The sequence below is a fragment of the Chiroxiphia lanceolata genome, chromosome 5 (genome assembly GCF_009829145.1).
Source record: "Chiroxiphia lanceolata isolate bChiLan1 chromosome 5, bChiLan1.pri, whole genome shotgun sequence".
Lineage (NCBI taxonomy): Eukaryota > Metazoa > Chordata > Aves > Passeriformes > Pipridae > Chiroxiphia > Chiroxiphia lanceolata.
This window is the reverse complement of record NC_045641.1, coordinates 47348628-47367992: the sequence shown is the minus strand read 5'-3', so window position 1 is coordinate 47367992 and position 19365 is coordinate 47348628. Positions and strand designations below refer to the sequence as shown.

The following is a 19365-nucleotide window of genomic DNA, read 5'->3' as shown; positions in this document are numbered from 1 at the left end:
GAGATGACAGAGTCAGACTCTACTTTCAGGACTCACAGGTGACCCTGTTGGATTGGGGAACAATATTTGACGGGGCAAGGCCCTAAACAACTTTACCTAACTCTGCAAACTACTTCTAACAAGGGGCTGGACTAGATGAGTTCCAGAAGTCCCTAACATCCTAAACAATTCTACACTCCAAAAAGCATCACAACACCATACTGTGTAACCACAAGATAAAATGGGGAGGAAGCTAGAAACAGAAAGTATGTCTTGTTCTTTAATATGAAATGAACATCAGAATATGTTTTCAAAGCTAAGTTAGAAAATTCAACTGTCTGTTAAATGATTACTGACTGACTTCAAAGAATTAGTCTGATAAGCATGTCCAACAGCTAGACACGGACCAACAATAAACTAAACTTCATCACTCTGAGGTGAGAACTTCACCCCCTGTCACCTCACATACACACAGAATTTCTAATAACTGGTATTGGTTATTACATGAGGGGAAAAAGAACAAGATAAAACCTCATGAGAAATTCACAATTACGAAGAACCATTCACAGACTGAAAGAAAGGCCAACTCTTCCCCTTCCCAGAAGACATATGCCTGGTAGATGCCTGAACCAATGAGAGAGTTTGAAAAGAAGCCTGAATTCTTAAGAGACCTTTTCAGGGGACTTGCAGATATGAGAAGGAAAGAAGTGAAATTGAAGCAGCTCTGTGTTAAGTAAAATGTTTCAGATTTGTTTCTTTGAATTAGTCTTCATTTTCCTTTAGAATTTACAGTGTGTTTCCATTTAATTTGGAATGTTAGGATATTTTATTATTTCAAGGCTTACCTTAAGATAGCCTCCAGATGACACAAGCATTTTACTGTCAGGAGAAAACGAGAGGTCTGTTACCCAACCCCCATGAGTTGGTTCTCCTTCGTCTACAGTAACTGGGGAGCAGAAGTGAAGTAATGCACCTGCTAAAATGTCCCAAATCTAAAAGAGAAGGAAGATTATGCAAATAAATAAACTTAACAAGAAAAAAAATCTAAAATAAGGATATCTGAAATGTATTTTTCTATATTAAAAAAACCTCTTGTAAATATGCATTCTCCTTGAAGTGACAAAATAATCAAAAAAAGAATTCTCCTCTTAGAACTGTATCATATACGGAGGATTTAATCACACATGCGATTCACAGTAGTTATTAGTAAATCATGTGAATTGGTTCCTTATTATTTATGGAACATAAATCTATCAATTTGTTTACAAACTACTGCCTCATGTGACAAACTTTGTTATTTTCAACCCCCAAGGTTCACCACAATGCTAACAAATTAGACATGCAGAACACAAACTATAAGAACTTTTCTGTCTGTGAGTTGAATATCAACTGAATTATAAAATAAACATCAAGATTAGAGAAGTACCCTTATTTCTCCCTTGTCATCTCCAGTGGCCAATAATTTGTTGTTAGGAGAGAAAGTACAGCACCGCACACAGGCTTCATGACCCTTCAGCTCATGAAGAACAGATGAGCTTTCAAAGCTCCATATCTAAATGGAAAACATTACAGAGGAGTGAAAAAGATAAGTTCAAAACCAATTACAACCTCTTTCTAAAAGGCATTAGCACTCAAATGTACATAAGACTTTTCATATATATGCATATAAGTGTGTGCATTTATGTAAATGTATTATGCCGTAGTCTAGTTCTCTTTTTATTATCTGAATCACACAAGAATGTGCTTGCTACAAATTACTGAATGACTGCAAGTATATATCTTTCCTTGGAACATACTTTTTAATGAACCCGATTTGTTCACAAGGAAGTTTAACACTGTTCATAGAAACAGGATTTATCAATCAATTTAAAGTTATATTTTAAAAATCTAGTGGAATGCTTTTAGAATATAATGGGGCAGCCCCAGACCACTGCTTTGTGCACCTGACTTCAGAACAGGAATACCAGAATCTATCAACAGCACTTTTCTGGAAGTTTCAGAGATTTTTCTTAACTTCAAAAATTAAGAATGTCAGGCTATCAACAAATCAATACAGAGAAATAAACAAAGTGTTCTGCACAAAATGGTGCATTAAACATGCATTTTATTTGTACATAAGCCACTAAGACAGCTTCAAGTTATATCCAAGATCAATTGTGAGTGACTGTAACAGCTTTAGAAACATGCTGATGGATATGAAAAATTTAATACTAGAAATACAACAGGATAACTTGAATAATCACTAGTTATCTCAAAATAAAAAATATAAATTACATTTCAGGACAAATAAGGCATCATTTTTATCTTTGTACAGAAGGTAACCAACCTTTGCAGTTTTGTCAGCAGAAGTAGATGAAAATTTACTACCATCAGGTGAAACAGCACAGGAAAGAACAGCGCCTCCATGACAAGCAAAATCTTTTTCTAGGTTTCCAGTAGTGATATTCCAAACCTAATCAAATATACAGGAAAAACAGGTTACTTTTGTAACACAGTAAAAAGGTTAAAACACTTGCATCGTACACAATGATATGTAAGAGACAAAACTCAGCTAGTTAGTTCTAATATGGCCAACACTTTATTATACTTACTGCTATAGTTAAAATACAACAACAGTGTAAATCTTACTAAAAAGAAAATTCAAAATTTGTCTTTAAAGTCAGCTTACACTTTATGATCAAATCAACAAAATTCACACAAAATGTAGGAAATACCAAATGTTACAAGAGAAAGTAAAACATATTTGATGTGATTTGTCAATTCACAGCCCTTTACTTACCTTAACAGTTCCATCAAATGACCAAGAGAGAAGTTTTGAATATTCCAGAAGTCTAAAATCCTTGATTGTTTCCATGTGCCCTCTTAGAAACACATGTTCACTCAACTGCCAGTTCCATACCTAGTTATAAAAATGAAATATTTTTTTTAAAAATTGTAACAACAAACATAAGTTAAGAAGAATGAACTAACCGACTGATTTTTATATCACATGACTAACAAAAAGTTCTTATGGTGGTGGCAATTAATTAAAATGTTAGATATTGAAGAGATCCATAGTAGAAATGCTGAAGATTGAGGGTGCCACAGAATTTATTAGTTAAGCTATGAGACAGTCTCCATAATACACATATTATCTGATTTTCAAAGTGAATTTGATACTTAAAATTCACTGGTAATTTAAAAAGAAAAAGCAAACCAATAACTTATAAGCACCTGAGAAGTTTGGGGTTTTAAACCTTCTATTATTGCAACAAATAGACTGGCAGACCTCATATTTTGCATACTTAGTTAACTTTCTTTAATATGTTTAATGGGCATTTCTAATGAAATGCCATTTTGCTTTGCATTTTTATAGCAAAATGACACTTGTATTTTTAATTCAACTATTCACTTAAAAATGAGTGAAATTTTGTTTTACAGGAGCTATTAAGCATCAATTTATTTTAAATGACAATGATTTAATAGTTTTCAAATTGATAGGTTGCCTGCTGCAAAGAGTGAACAGAAAGCAGCTGCATTCAGGTGACAGTCCTGGAGGTTTAACTGAGGCGCTGCCCACAAGAGGGAGCTGAGGACTCAGCAGAAAAGCTTCCCACGTTAAGCCTGAGAGAAGGATCCTAAAGCTGAGGACCAGCACCCATTTGTGTTCTGGAGAAACTCAAGTTTGGTTGTAAGGACTGAATGTTCATTAGTAGCTGGACCACGTGCTCCAGTTTAGGAATCCCATCAGCATGCTGCAGCTGATCTGAAGTGCAAACTAAAGCACAGTAAGCATAAAATGACAAGGATGTTCAAAAGTGCATCCCTGAGGTGAGCTAAAATGCTAACGTAGACACACCAGAATGCATCTCCGAAGCCAATCTACCTTGCTGAGAGGCAGAGGTTACTAATTTGAGACTACATTAGTGCAGTCACTCGTTTTCTAGTATTATCTGTATTCAGCACTCTACTGGACTAGGTGAGCACATAAGCCCGTTCTGAGACCAGCCTTTTTACCTCATTCCCTAAGAGAGTATAAACAAGTCCATTTGACAGACCTACCACATGCGGCCAGCTCTGGCTCACATCCCAAACCCTCACTTCAGAACTGCTGAGTTATCTTGTTTGACAATTAATGTACCTTTCACTCTTCTCAAAGCAGTTGGTGCTTTTCTATCATCCACAGCAGTAAAAACAGAAAATCTAATATTCACTCTCACATAAGGTATAAATAAAGGCTACAGTTTCTACACTCTCTTGCATGGAGCAATACAGAATACAGTAATCATTTACTGAGTTTACATTATGTACAGTATAAAAGCTCTTTACTTTCAGTAAGTTACAACATGATCTTTTTAAATATCTTCCAAACCTGTAGAACTGAATCATGAGCACTTGAAATGAGAGTCCGACAATCAGATGTGAATTGACAATGCTGCACGGATGTCCTGTAGGCCTCCCAGGACTTCAGAACTTTCCCATCTGACAACTGTAGTACCTTTAAAATGAAGAATGCGATAACTCTACCTATTTTACATACTCAAGGAAAACACGAACATGCAAATTCTTTTTTAAATAACGTGAGATTGAGAATACATGATTCTCAGTCATTGGATTAGAACAACTAAAAATTCCCGTTAGCTTAGTTATTAGCTTTGAATTACTACGTTGAAGAATATCATTGTACAAAGTCATTCAAGCGACATATATTTAAAAAGCACCAAGAAGAGTGTTTTCCTACTATTGTTAAAATCAAATTTAGGATTTAATACCTTTATTGTTCCACTTTCCTGTCCAAAAGCCGCAAATTTAAGATCTTCACTTAAGCAACAGCAGGAAATGGGGGATTCTTGGACTGCTGTCTGCATAATAACATTATCCGTATTTCCATTGATAAGCTGTAAGATAGGAAGTTAATTATTACAATATTTTAAAATTTAAACTTAAATAAATTAAAATACAGAGCTAAGAACGCCAAAGGGAACAGTGTACAAACTTACAAACTTAAAATTAAAAGAATCAGTTACTCTCATAAACCACTTGCCTTGAAGGTCAGTGTAACTATTTCTACACAATGTTCTCTGAACAGGACAAGTTTGCAGAAGGAAACTCATCTCAGTATTAGAAGGCTTTTTAAAGTTTGTCTGACTACAGGAAACAGTAACTCAAAATGCTACTCCCAAATTCCAAAAGCCATATAGCAAGCTTCATGCTCAAATTTGCCTTGCCAGCTAGATTTAACAGCCCATGTCAAATGGAGCATAAAATACTTTAAGTGCATCCTGTAAGCATGACTTCAAACTTATTAGCACACAAAGTACAGCAAATCTCAACTCAGTATTGTCCTCAAATCAATTCCACGGGGGGCAGGGGGATCTTTAGAATACAATAATCTACAAACGTAGTTTAAAAAGCTATCAGTGTGAATGAATGTTTAAAAATGAACATATTGAACATCAAAAGGTGAGTAGGACTCCAGTTCTGAGAGACAACAAATTACAAAAGGTAAAAACATGGTTGCAAGAAAAACTTTGAGAGATGTGATAGCAGGTACACTGTTAAATCACAGTACACATGCAATCTGTCTTTTCAGTCAATTTTTCTTCTTGTGCAAGGATAAAAAATCTGTTGCCTTTCTACATTGCAGACTTCTCTCATGACTGCTGTCCACAAGTTGTCAGAATAATGTATTTAGGGCAGAGAATCTAAGCACCATCTTTCTCTAGGAAATGGTTCAAGTAAAATTAGAACAGAAATACACTATTTATAAACATATAGATAAGGTCTACCAATTCAAATGAGAGCCAGACTACACTATTACACAGTAGTTGCTACAGATGTTACAATTCAAGAAGATTAAAAAGTATCAAATGTCCTAAACTGCTCCTGCACATAAGCAGGTATAACTCCATTTGCTGTGGTTTCTCTCAGCCCTTCATTGCAGCAAATGAAAATGCTATTAACTGACTTTATTTGATATATTAGAGAATCACGATTTAAAAAAGGGTGATGTGCATGCACTTGCTATCACGGAATGGAAAAATATATTTTGGATGTTGGTGTACTTAGCACTTGGGGGCCACAGTAATAACAGTGTACTCACTGTTAATATTTTCTTCAGCACAAATCTAAGGCTATAGGCAGTCCTGGGCTCACACCTTTCATTGCCCCAATTTGAGACAATTCCCTCAGCTATTACACAGGGGTTCTGATGTGCTGTGTAACATCTGGTCTATAGGTGCTGCACCTGGTCTATAGGTGCTGCACATGTTACACGTTGCTCTGCACATCTAAGCCACTTGGAGGGTCCAAAGCATCCCTGGTCATGAAGGGAGATGAGCTTTGTTTCTCTGCATCCACTTTCAGTTTCAACATTAGTGTAGAAATTTCCCCCAAACTCCATTTTTCACTTACTAAACTAGGCAGAGTTTCTAGATATAACGATGTTATCAAACATTGAGTCATCTGCTACAGATTTAACAGCTGAAACACATGAACAAGCAGCTCTTTCAGTACTTCCTTAGTTTCCTAGCGAGATTTGCAGGTAACGTTCAAATGTACTAACATATTGAGAAATACAGCTTACTTGTAACTGCTTCTGATTATAAATTGCTAAAATCATCACTTCACCATTGTGAAATACAACATCTAGTTCACTTTTCAGCACATCATCAGAAGACTTGCACACCTTCTTTGTTTCCCAGATCTGTTGAAGAACACAGTATTTCATTAGCTTTATTAAAGAATTAGATATAAAACGTGCTGAGCAAGAGCACCTGTAAATCAAAGGCTTATAACTTTGGACGTAACACTGACTTTTTCAAAACAGTGAAAATCTTGCTTCCACTATTTTTGATACTAGGGAAAGTTGTGCAATTACTATAGAGATTCCAACAGATGAAATAGGACTTTTTTTTTCAGGATGACTATGAGACTCCTCTGTGTTTAGAGTCATAGCTATAAAGTCCAAAGTTTTCTAATCCAAAGAGCAGCATTAAAATCCAATTACAAAAAGTACCAAGTAGATATTTCTATACTTAACTGCTTTCAAAATTTCAAAAATGTATGTGTTAATTTGAGAGAAAGGGAAAGGTTACCATGGTAAACTATAGTTCTACTTTCCCAGGGTTTTAATGAGACATTAGAATTACAGAACTCTATCCTAAATATTAACATGGAAATATATCTAACAATGAAACTAATATCAAGTCTGCTAGGATCCACAAAAAACTTCACAATTCCTGATTCAGATAAAATGTAAAACAAAATAGAAGGTTATAATTACTCTTGAAGAGCCACCAGACTTAAAAAAAATCATGTAGACATAGAAGAAATTTAGATAAACAATAAGTAAAGTAAAAAAGCCAGCTTGTTTTATATGTAAATTATTTTAATACAATTATTGGCTATAAACATACAAAATACATAAGTGTGTTTTATTTATTTTATAAGATATATAATTTTATAATAAAAAATTCCTTAAACTAACAATTTTATTTTATTTATATATATATATATAAATAAAATTAACATATTTCAAAACAGAAAGAAGTCATCTTACGCGTATTGTCTGGTCATCAGATGACGTCAGAAATAAAGATCCATCTGGTGAAAATGTCACACAGTGAACCCAGCTCATGTGTCCCCTGCAATACGCCACTTTTGACAGAGATTTCATATTCCATAACTACAGTAAAAATACAGTATGGATTTAGATTGCATTTACAGGAAAAACACTGCAAGTACACTTAATTACTATGTCTTCTAGCATTTTCTTAATTCGCATTCTGAAATCAGGTGTAACAAGAACTGTGCCCACTTATCACATTTCAACGGTCAGGAAAATTGAATCCGCAGCCTCTTTGACTGCTATAATTTTGAAAGACAAGGGGTAAAAAAAGAAAAAAATCACAGTATAAAAAACCAGAAGTTCAACTTGGCCATGTAGATTGCTAAACCAAAAAACCCCAAACGACAACAATCACCTCAAATCAAGCCCAAACCTGATAGCTGTACTAGCCTTGCTAGTCCCAAAGTTATTCTAGATGTTTCCTTCCTTTTTATTGAGTTGCCACAGTCTGTACCAGCATATAGAAGGAGAGAGGGTTTGGTTTGGTTTGAGTTAAACAATACTCTTGAGAGTGACAACGGTAACTTTGGATACATTTAGTACACTAGTCTTTTTATATAAATTTATATATAAGTTCCATTGTCCAAAATGAACACGTAACTTCAAAACATTATTTCCCAGCTGATACTTTACATTGGAGAAGCAAATAAAAATTACAGAATGAAGCACATCGAAAGCCTGCTAAAGTACCTACATTTGTTTTATCTCTGCATACAAAAAACTATTAAGACAAATGTAACGTTTTAAAATTACAAGTAGTCTTTCCTTGTATACTGCAGCAAAGACAATTGCTTACCTCAACAGAACAGTGAGACAACGCAACTGCTACTAACTCATCACCAGGACAAAAGTCACAGTATTGGATTGTACTGTGATGACTGACGATGACTTGCGTTAACAAATCACATGTTTCAGTATCAAAAAGCTGTGAACACATAGTAAATAGTTGGCACCCAGTCTGAATGACTTCACTATCAACAAATAGCTTATATGCACAACAGTGTACATTCTTGAATTTAGGAAGTATTTATCTCAGTCACGAGTTTGTTGCTGACATATTTTTACATACACTTAAAATCACACACCTTCTCTCTGAAACACCTTAATAGCCTGGAATTTCATCAGTAACTGTAATTTCTACTTATGTTGTAATATACTACCTCCAAATAATTATTAAAGTGAGGTACTTACCAAAAGCTTATTTTTGGCTACTACCAAAATCATGTCACCATTTCTGGACCAAGAACAACATTTTACTAAAACCTCCACGTCATCTGGTTGCTCATCTACATTTTTGAAGAAATCTTTTATCTCAATACTTTTCAGTTCATTTCCTGAGCATGCTGCCCAAAGCTGCAATAAACAGGAAATAAATGAAATCTCTTTTCACTGATGTAGGTACAAAATACAACAGGGGAAAGCTAACTCATAATCACTTCTAGGAAAAGAGAGGGGCAGGAAACACAATACACGAAAAGCCCCTTGTTACTTTCCCCAGTCAATAAATAGCATTAGAATATTCACAAGTCCAAATGGTTTAGACAAAAAGAGAAGAAAAAAACAACAAACAAACCACAAAGAAAATAGGATTATGCTGTAGCAGAACCCTCTCCTTGGCTTTTTCCATCATATTATTCCAGGTACAATGCTGTCTCAACTTCTCCTTAGCAAAAGAATAAACCCAAAAATAATATCTGCCTTGCAACTCTATATAAACAGTCCACTCACCATGAGAAATCTGGTATACAAGTAGCTTTGCACCTTAATTTCACTGAAGAACCTACCAAAAATCTACTGAATATTTCTGACCCCTTCACCACACTTTTCCTTCTGAACAACAGCTACAGCAATCCTCCTTTCCTGATTTAGCAACTACACAGAAACATAACAGTGTTTTAAGAATTGTAGTTCTGAAATAGTACAGTTCTGTTGCAACCAAAGGCAATAACAATAATACATTCTCAGAAAAACACATAAGCCTCTCAGTTCTCTTCTAGTGCATACATGACAACAGCACATAGAAATTGCTTTTAACTTTTATGTCTCCTGATCATTTTCAGAGATGACAGAACTTTCAATTAATCTGAAAACTTACTACTATTTCTGTTAAAATAGTTTTCACTCTCCCCTCAAGCTTTCTTAATAAAGTGCAGTAGGGGGAAAAAATATTCAAAATGAGGCTACATAGTATTTCTTCGAAACTACAGGCAGCCAACTTTCTTTTCTTGGTACTGGACAAGCCATTTAAAAATCCTGCATTACAAATAGGACCAACTCTTTCGGGATTTGATTCATTAAAGCTTATCATGCAGAAACAAAATTTTCTTTGCCTTTTATACAAAAATACCCCCATCCATCATCAAAACAAACAGTTGATTTAAAAATACACTGCGTACCTTTACTGTTCCATCTGTTGAGCAGCTAGCAACATATTCATCATTTGGTGAAAATCTACAGTGATTGACAGAATTTTCATGACCTATCATCGTATTTCTACAATACTTTTCATTCACATCCCAAAGCTGCAAGAGAAATAAACATGTAAATATCATCATATTAATGAATTACGTAAAGACAGATCATTCATGCTCTTCTCAAAAGCCTATGCTGGCAATCAAAACATCAATTTCATTTCTTTTTTCTTAGTTTTACCCACATGCTCACGGACTGGATGCTATGCCCCAGGCTACCCCACAGCTCACCTCCATCTGCTAACATGCATGAAAACTATTAACATCAGAATTACATACATCTAGTTTAAACTGCACTGTACAGTGCAGACAAGGCCCTGGAACAGTGCAAAGTTACAAAATATGCTGAGTTGGAAGGGACCCATGTCGATAATCAAGTCCAACCCTTAGCCCTGCACAGAACCATCCCCAAAAGTCACACCATATGCCCAAGAGTATTATCCAAATGCTTCTTGAACTCAGACAGCCTTGGTGCTGTAATCACTTCTCTGGGGAGCCTGTTCCAGTGCCCAGCCACCCTCTGGGTGAAGAACCTCTTTCTAATATCCAGTCTAAACCTCCCCTGACACAACTTCAGGCCATTCCCTTGGGTCCTGTCACCGGTCACCAGAGAAAAGAGATCAGTGCCTGCCCCTCCTCTTCCCCTCACAAGGAAGCTGCAGACTGCAATGAGGTCTCCCCTTGGTCTCCTCTTCTCCAGACTGAGCAAAAAGCTTTGTCTTGACTCTTTTCAACTTTGAAGTTCAGAATTATGCAGCTTATGCATATTAACAAAAATGAAATCACTCAAGTCTTGAACAGCCTGAAAATCAGACTTGTCACATCCATGCTAACAAATTTAAAAAAACATTTTGCATGTTTTTTGTTTAGGGCTTCTGCTCTCCACCCTTCTCACATGCACTGATTTCCAAGTCTATAGCCCACACTTCCTTTCTCCTATTTATAACAAAAAAAAGAAAAAAAGAATGCAACTGAGCATTCAAGAGAGAGCTCAAAACAAGAACAGTCACTTGCACAGTGTTCTCTAAAAATGATTGTGCGTACTTCAAATCTGTTATTCGTTACTCATGTGTCAAATTGTTCAAAATTTTAACCACATCAATGTTATAAAAATGGCAATTCTAAACAAGTCTCTTCTAAATCTACCTGTTATAAGGTGGCAGACTCAGGCAGTAAATGCATCTCCCGAGACATTCAGGAGATCAGCACAAAAGCCTCTTCTTTCCACCTTGACATCAGATCATAACTGTATTTGACCTCCAGTTCACACAGACACAAGGTCTTGCAAGAACTCTTCAGATGAGACTTCACAACTGCACGTTACAGCTGGAAGTGACAGTTGTTTCCCCCTCACACCCCAAAAATCTCCCTCCTTGCCATCTACTTCCAACAATTCTCTTGCATTGGGACTGGGTAATAGTGTCACTACAGGGAATCAAACAGGCAGAAAACCAATCCCAGCAGAGAGTTTTACAGAGCTGGCTCCTTGAATCGTAGCACTGCAGAACAAGGTAAGTACATGCATTGCCTCAAAGGCAAGAATATACTGCCAGGGCATCTCTGGTGCCAGTTAATGAAATTATTTGCCTATTTGTACTGTGAAATTGCACTCCTTATTTGCCAGTGTCTAGATTTTACTGATTCTTCTGGTTTCCCCTTTCCCTCAGATGCAGACTTAAATTGCCCAGCTTCTGCTCTTTCTGTGTATACGTACTGTCTCCCAGTCCAGACACTGAAGACCAACAGTTAACTTGATGAAACTCTGTACTGATTATTATTTTGCTGGCTTCCGTGTTCATCTCTGTACTGTGCCCAGTAAATTTAATCAAAAAATGTCCCTGCTACACTTAACACTTTTTTTCCCCCATCTAATCTTTCAGCATCCATTTTTTTACATTATTAATGTTTCCCAACCTAAATTTCTGCCTTCATTTTTAATTATGTTGTTTTTAATTAGGTATTTCACTCCCATTCCCATTCCACCCTCTGTCTTGCCAAAGCCCTCACCTTCATACCCTACCAACAGAGGACTTGCCCATTCTCCTTTGCTCCTATTCTGCCTTTGTGAAATCTAACTACAGAGCTGTAGTCAGTACTCTTAATCGGTTGCCATCTCTCTTCTACCAGGCTCATTAAAAAAACCCATTAATTTACAGTGTTTGGATATACTTATACATCAATAATTATCCTGTTACGAAAAGCAGCATGAGAATCATCTCAACCTTTTCCACTTACTTTGATGAAAGTGTCATTTGAGCAGGTGGCTAGAAGATACCGACCACTTCTGTTATTGAACTGGCAGCAATTGACCTGCTCTGAGTGTTCTTCGTACACACGCCTACACTGGCCTGTTCTTGAATTCCAGATCTAGACAGAATTGAAGGATGAAAAACACTTTTAAATAAATTTAAGGTAATTAATTTAAAAAAACCTGGAAAGTATGCCTAAATACAGATAAAGGCCTAAAACATTCTTAATAACACCTCAAAAATGTTTTGAAGATAAAGAGAAAGAATATATATCTGCAAAAAGAAACAAGAAGTTAGGAGGGGAAAGGTCATAATTCGGACTACAATCTGATAAATACTGGAATTTCACCAAGATTTGGCCACAATAATAAGGAATTAAAAATGCCAAATATTTCACAGGTAACAGAAAAAACATTAAAAAGCATATTATGGACAGATTCATCTCATGGTACGAATAAGACTGGACTAAAACATTATGTTCTAGTTAAAAAGAATCATCTCATAATACAAGTAAAATAAGTGGTACTAGCTGCAAGTATGATGGTAACATTAAGCATATTTTGCATATGTAACAAGTGGGACTTTTCTGTTTGTCAAGTATTGAATTATCCATGTAAGATTTAAGACAGTTTAAAACACCTTTAGTCCTAAGAATCTGCTCTGTCTGAATTGGTTAAACAGAAATTAGAATTATTAGTTTGAAAAAAAAATTGCCTGCTCCTCATTCCCTTACCTTCACTTTTTTATCACTTGAACAAGTTGCTACAAATTCACCATCTGCAGAGAAAGCGCAACAAAGTATTTCATCATCATGGGCATTTATCTCCAGGAGTCTCTCTCCACTTTCTGCTTTAAACACCTATAACAAGAAACAATAAAACCTTATAACTTGCATATAATTTTAAAGCACAAATATAAGGGTTTTTTATCTCAAATAGCTCTCTTTATGTAAACTCTTCAAAAAATTGGTTTACTTTTGAAAGCATTCATATTTTCAGGGACAGGAACATAACTACAAAAATATTTAATTTGAGCTTTAATTTTGCAAGGATGATAGAAATTGTTAGGGAGAGAAGTAGTGAAAACTGATACTTAAAAATATTTCTGTTCTATCCTCACTCTTTAAGCCCAGAGCCATGTCCTTTCACAGTATTTCTTAACAGTAACTGCAAAACACTATCTATTAACAAAATCTAAATTATTCCTAAAACTAAAAATTCCAGTTATAAATGTATGTGATGTTCTTCTGTGGAAAGTACGAATTTCATCAGCAATTGACAATTTGAGGGAAAAAACCCAAAAATAAGCAGGGGAAAATTGTACGGGATGACACAAGTTTCTGTCTCGAGCTAGACAAGGGAAATGAAAGGACAGCTGGGGAAAAGTGTCACATACTAATCAATTTCCCCAAATTCTGAGATTTACAATGTGGGGCTGGCCAGGGGGAAAATCACGTCTCCCTTTCCATCTTAGGTTAAATATTCTTAATTATTAAAACAAATCACAAGGTGTTCTTTACAGCACTGTTCAGGATACTACAATTGTGAAATCCCTGTTTTTTCCTTTACTTTCTTATTGAATGGGTATGTCAGTGACAATGAAACGGTTCGTATTTGTTCAAATAAGAACATAAATACTGAAGTAACAGGAAATCTACATTCACAATAAATTCTGCAGAATATCTGCTCTTAATCTAGCAATTCTTTAAGTAGCTTTGAAAACTGAAAAGCTTAGGCCACGATTAGAAAAAACATGAATAAGTTTGAAGTTAAACAATGAAAAAAGGATTATCGCTAATTTTCCTATTACTTCTTCAACAAGAGTTTAGTTTAAATGCAATCACAATCCACAGGGGTTTTTTGGGTAGAAAATGAAGATAAAAATAAGCAATCTGCAGTGTCAATAATGAGGCTATTAAGTACAGAAGCCCAGCACAGCAACTTCAGCACAGCATGAGTACATTCACCAGACATCTCCTTAAGCGGATGCCATGATCATAATACTGTAGAAGCCAGCAAATAAAATAAAGAAATTAAAAGGACCAATAACAACACACTAAATAGCCAAACGAACAGCAACTAAGCACCAGTGATATTACTGCTTTAGTATTCAACTTCTCAAGCATCCAAAACAATACGGAAGGTTTGCAGAGAAGTTGTTCTTTTCCCTTACCTTTAGCTGTCTGGAATATGGATACTTTACCAGGTTACTGGCTGGCTGATTGCTACTTCTCTCGAGAGCTGGCTGACTCTCCTGCAGGCAGACTGCTGGCAAATTTATATTAGTCACTTTCCTCTCTGCCTCCTCTAATCTGCTTCCTAAGCACTTTGGGCCCGTTTCCAATCTAATACTGTCTTCAGGGGTTTTCTCCACAGATATATTTCTTTTGCATAAGACATTTTATTAATTAAGCACCAAAGACGCATAATGTCCATTACCATCTCATATAAACAGTAAAGCTGTAACTAAAATATCTTACTGCTTCTCAGTAATGTAGAAGGTCTGTTGTGACTGGAAATAACACTTTTTGCAAGCAAATATTAAATAAGCTGGGGTGCATTACTTAGGTTGTGAGTTTTTCCATATCATTAAAAGGCATCTCACATTCACTCATTAAAGTAATAAGGGTATAAACCCTAAAATCACACCGTTTGGCTTTTGAACTAGAAGATAATGCTCACTCTTCCAAACATGCAACTTGATGTTTATGCAATAATATATCCTTTTCAATCATTTGTCTCCAATTATGGTCCAGATCCAAATATTTCCACATAACATCAAAAAAAAAAGCAACAGGACTGTTAACAAATGTTATCAATATGGTACACAGCATCTCTTTTCACTCATGCATAGGTATCTTACCTGAAGTGTTTTATCTGCTCCACATGATGCTATCCTTTGTCTATCCTTAGAAAAGCAGGCATGGTAAACTGCATCTCTATGTGGACGAACAACGAGACGGTAGAGGTTTTTCAAGGATTTTTTATTCCTACAGGGTGAGAGACAATTGATTTAGATGAGTAGGATTTCTAGTGCCTTTGTACTATTCAAAATCCTCTCTAAAAAGGTTAACACTTTTCCACATATCATGAGCAGCCAAGCTTTATCACAACCAACCAACCAACACACTCTATCTTACCTCTCAGCTTTCATGCTGAAGTAATGAGGCAAAAATAAATTCCAACACTCAGAGTTTTTTATCATAATCATCCTGTTTAGCTAGGTCTTAATACAGAAAGCTGTCACTCTAATAAGATGACTTTTGATGATGAATGACCAAAACATCTATCTCTATTCTGTTGATTTCAGCCATGTTCAGCATGTCTCCCATATCCAAGGTGAAACCCTTAAACTGACTGGGGATTGGTTCTTCTGAACTGTGCACCTTCCAAGCAGTTTTCTTAGAATTCTGCTAGCTGTGCTAAATTAAATAACCAAGTATTCAAAGAAAAGACTAACCTGATGGGTTATTACTATAATTGCTTGATACAGAGTCACTCTGTTTTGTGACCACCAAGTACTACAAATATCAGAAGAGAAACATCAAATAGAAGAATCTAAGAGAGTTACATGGTCAGATGACTATTGGACAATGCTGGGAAAATGTTTAGATATGTATATTTTTTCCTTAAACAACTTCCAAAAATACAGTAACAGCAAAGAATTATTTAAATAGGGGAAATTTCAAGATTGCATAGAGATTATAAAGTATTTCCCACCTCACTATTTTCAAAAACTTTGCAAGTTAGCACAAATGCTCTCCTGTCTTAAGCTGTACATTTTACTATAAAACCTAAAAACATACTGTAACATACTCAACACTTGCACTACAATTCTAACTTTTAAAAAAAGTATTTAAAGAAGTTTCAAAGTATCATATTTTCATCTTTGTATAGTTCTTTAAAAGAACAATAATTGAATTCAGATGTAAATATATTACTTCATTTATTTGTGCGTAATTATTACTAATTTGTGGCCCTACATATCCAGGGTTCTTGAAAATTATTTCACTTTCTTTCCCCAGAAAAAAAACCTTATCAGTTGTTACAAAGGTCCTTTTATTAGCCATATGTTGTATTTAGTTGTACATCAAATGATTTCCTTGGATCAAGGGATCAGCATAGCAGATGGACTGCATCTACTTACATCCACTCCAAATAAAATGTTCCTGTTTCTTGTTGAGCATGTAGCTTGGCTTGTTGATATACCTCTGATGTCTCTGGTTGGCAAAGACCCAGCTGTATAATGTCAGGAAACGGTTGCCGTCCAAGAAGGTGCCCATTTAAAGAGAGAAATTCCTGGAAGTTCTCACGAACTGTGCTATCCTAAGTACAGAGCAGATAATATTTGATAACATAGATTTATCTTAGTATTTACTTCCTAAATGCCCTTTGCTTTTTTAAATTTCTACACAGTTAATACTCTCACAGAAGCACTTAGCTCTATTTTTATATTTAGTTCTATTAGCAAGTACATACAATAGACTGAAATATTTCATTATCCTACTCAGGAAAGCATAATCTCCTTATTTTTCAAATAAAGAATATTGGCAACAACGATTTATTCAAGAAGCAGTCAGTGTGAAATATCACAAAGACTATTCCAAGTGGCTAACATAATTCTACACCTCTTCAAAAGCAGAGTACCTTATGTACCCACCATTAGGTATTGATCACTTTGGTTACTGAGTTCCATGGCCAATCACTGAAGTTAAAACTGAAACTGAACGTTTCCTTCATTTTTATCTTTTTAACTTTTATCCAAGTTAAAATTTAATTTAGTATTGGTTTTGTGCTTCAGTTTTTTAAGCTTTCTATACACCTGCCATATATACATATATCCAACAAAATGCAATTACAAAATAGAGACATATATTTGGAACAGACTGATCATTTACCTTTTAGTATCATACCTTTTGATCCAGAATTGAACTATATTCTACATATTCATGAATCAGATGAGCAGGCCCTACTAATTCTGTTTTAGCTTTAATCCAATCTAAAGAGAACATAAGATCACGGAGCTCCTACAAGAAATATAAATTTAAGTTCAGAACATAAGTTTCACAACAGAATCTACTTAGGGGAAAAAGAAAAGGACAGGAAATATATGAGGTATTTAATATGCTTTGGTATAACTGTCTCTAGTTGAAAACAAGCAATTCCCTGTTTCCTGCATCTTATTTAATCAGGTATGAAAATTCTGGGTTATAGAAGGCTAAGCTTGTTATTTTAATGCAAAGGACCGCTCTTTGATACAGCTACTCAGAGAAGGAACAGGAGTACAAAGCAATTCTTGACTTGTAGCACACAAAACCTGGTTTAAGATACAACTCTGAAAAAGCTTCTTCTAGTCCAATCTAGTAAAAATCATTGCTAATAGTGATTGTTGATCTTCCTAAGAGAAGCTGAATTTGAACAAAAGCAAAAAATCTGTTATAGCTGCATTTCACTTAAAAATGAGAAGACTACTTAAAAAGGTGATCTGAAACTGCAAATGGAATTATTAGAATAGAATAGAAAATTTCAGTCGGTAGGCACTTACTATGATCATCTAGTCTAACTGCCTGACCGACAGTTAAGGGCATTGTCCAAATGACTCAAACACTGACAGGCCTGGGGCATTGCCCACCTCTTTAGGAAGCCTGTTCCAGTATTTGACCACCCTCTTGGTAAAGAAATGCTTCCTAATGTCCAGTCTAACCCTCCCCAGGTGCGGCTTTGCACCATTCCCTCAGTTCCTATCACTGGGTACCAGAGAGTAAGAGCTCAGAACCTCCCTCTCCACTTCCCCTGCTCAGGAAGCTGTTGAGAGCAGCAAGGTTGCCCCTCAGACTGGGACCTCCCCAGATTCATAAACCCATCAGGAGGAGTCTTGTCATAACATCCTTTGTGCTCTTGGTTGTATCAGATCAGGCACTATGGACTTGTGAATATTCAGCTGATACAGCCAGTCACTTACAACCTCAGTGTCCACAAACGAAAAGTCACTGTACCCAGACTCATGTTCCTCCAACCCAGGAGGCTGGGTAGCCCAAAGTCTGTCAGTATTATTAAAGATTGAGGCAAAAAAACCCAAAAATATAGAATGCTTACACTTTATCTCTATTAGTTAGATGACCATCTTCAACAAGTATTGGCCCACCCAATGTTTTCTTTAGAACTCCTCTTGCTATTAATGTACTTAAAAAAGTCTTTCTTTTAAAAAAAAATACTTGCTCGGATCAGAAAAACTGCTTAGAGACAACACTGCACAGGCTCTAAGTATATTCCAATTTAAAGACAGTAAATACCACAAGGATTAAAATATTATCATGGTTAAACAAAGGAAAAGAATACCTCCCAGCTTTATTAGCCTCCCAACAAATTGAAATCATGCCTAAATAATGAGAAATAAGTGGTACATAGAATGCAAACTCTAGGAAGCATACAGTCATAATGAGCCAGGCTAAAGAACTCTGAGAAGCTAATTCTACAAAAGGTAGAAAGGCTGCTAATAAAAACATTTTTAAAACACATTGAAGTTAAATAAATTAAGATAATTAAATAAATATGATCCAGAAAAACAAGATTTGTAGCCCACACTAATTATGAAGGTTCTAGTAAGATATAAATCCACAAAGTGTATTATATGATGAGTCAGATGAACCATCTCGAAAGAAGTTCAACTGAAAAGGTTTGAGTACCTGTGAAATAAAGCAATCAGCAACCAGTATCAAATGCTATTCAGTGCATTTGAGACTCAAATTCAAGTGAGACTACTGAATTATTAATCCTTCTGCATGATTCGCATCTTATTCTAGCTGAATATCTACAGTACAGTAGGTAGCAAAATGACAAAGGTTTCTAAAGGTGCCAAGGCAGTCTTGGGAACAAGAGATTTGCCCATCTACCTCTTGATGCATTTTTTTTTTTGGCTATTGAAATCAGATAATGAATTTTTACATGCAAATCCGTATGATGTAAGAGGAAAAAAACTAACAAGACTTCTGAAGAAAAAGGTAACTAATTGATAAAATTCTCTGACTGAATCAATTTACTTGTATTGTCATACAATA

At 35.5% G+C, this 19365-nt stretch overlaps 1 protein-coding gene across 7 annotated transcripts in view; it reads right to left on the bottom strand.

Annotated features, from left to right (window-relative positions):
• APAF1 (apoptotic peptidase activating factor 1) overlaps positions 1-19365 on the bottom strand; it is a 41513-nt gene that overhangs the window by 11679 nt on the left and 10469 nt on the right. For 3 of the 7 annotated variants that reach the window (XR_004357370.1, XM_032689476.1, XM_032689475.1), the window contains exons 11-26: positions 17221-17334; positions 16455-16633; positions 15171-15297; positions 13042-13167; positions 12295-12426; positions 9985-10110; positions 8780-8941; positions 8385-8513; positions 7520-7645; positions 6545-6664; positions 4731-4856; positions 4331-4456; positions 2759-2878; positions 2306-2431; positions 1406-1531; positions 825-971 (exon numbers count right to left, since the gene is read on the bottom strand). Coding sequence is in view for 6 of the 7 variants with exons in the window: in XM_032689476.1 (XP_032545367.1) it covers positions 825-971; positions 1406-1531; positions 2306-2431; positions 2759-2878; positions 4331-4456; positions 4731-4856; positions 6545-6664; positions 7520-7645; positions 8385-8513; positions 8780-8941; positions 9985-10110; positions 12295-12426; positions 13042-13167; positions 15171-15297; positions 16455-16633; positions 17221-17334 (2112 nt within the window). In the remaining variant the exon portion in view is untranslated. Of the gene's footprint in view, positions 1-824; positions 972-1405; positions 1532-2305; positions 2432-2758; positions 2879-4330; positions 4457-4730; positions 4857-6544; positions 6665-7519; positions 7646-8384; positions 8514-8779; positions 8942-9984; positions 10111-12294; positions 12427-13041; positions 13168-14583; positions 14692-15170; positions 15298-16454; positions 16634-17205; positions 17335-19365 lie in introns of those variants that run through there. The other 4 variants (XM_032689477.1, XM_032689478.1, XM_032689479.1 and 1 more) reach the window with 4 other exon arrangements.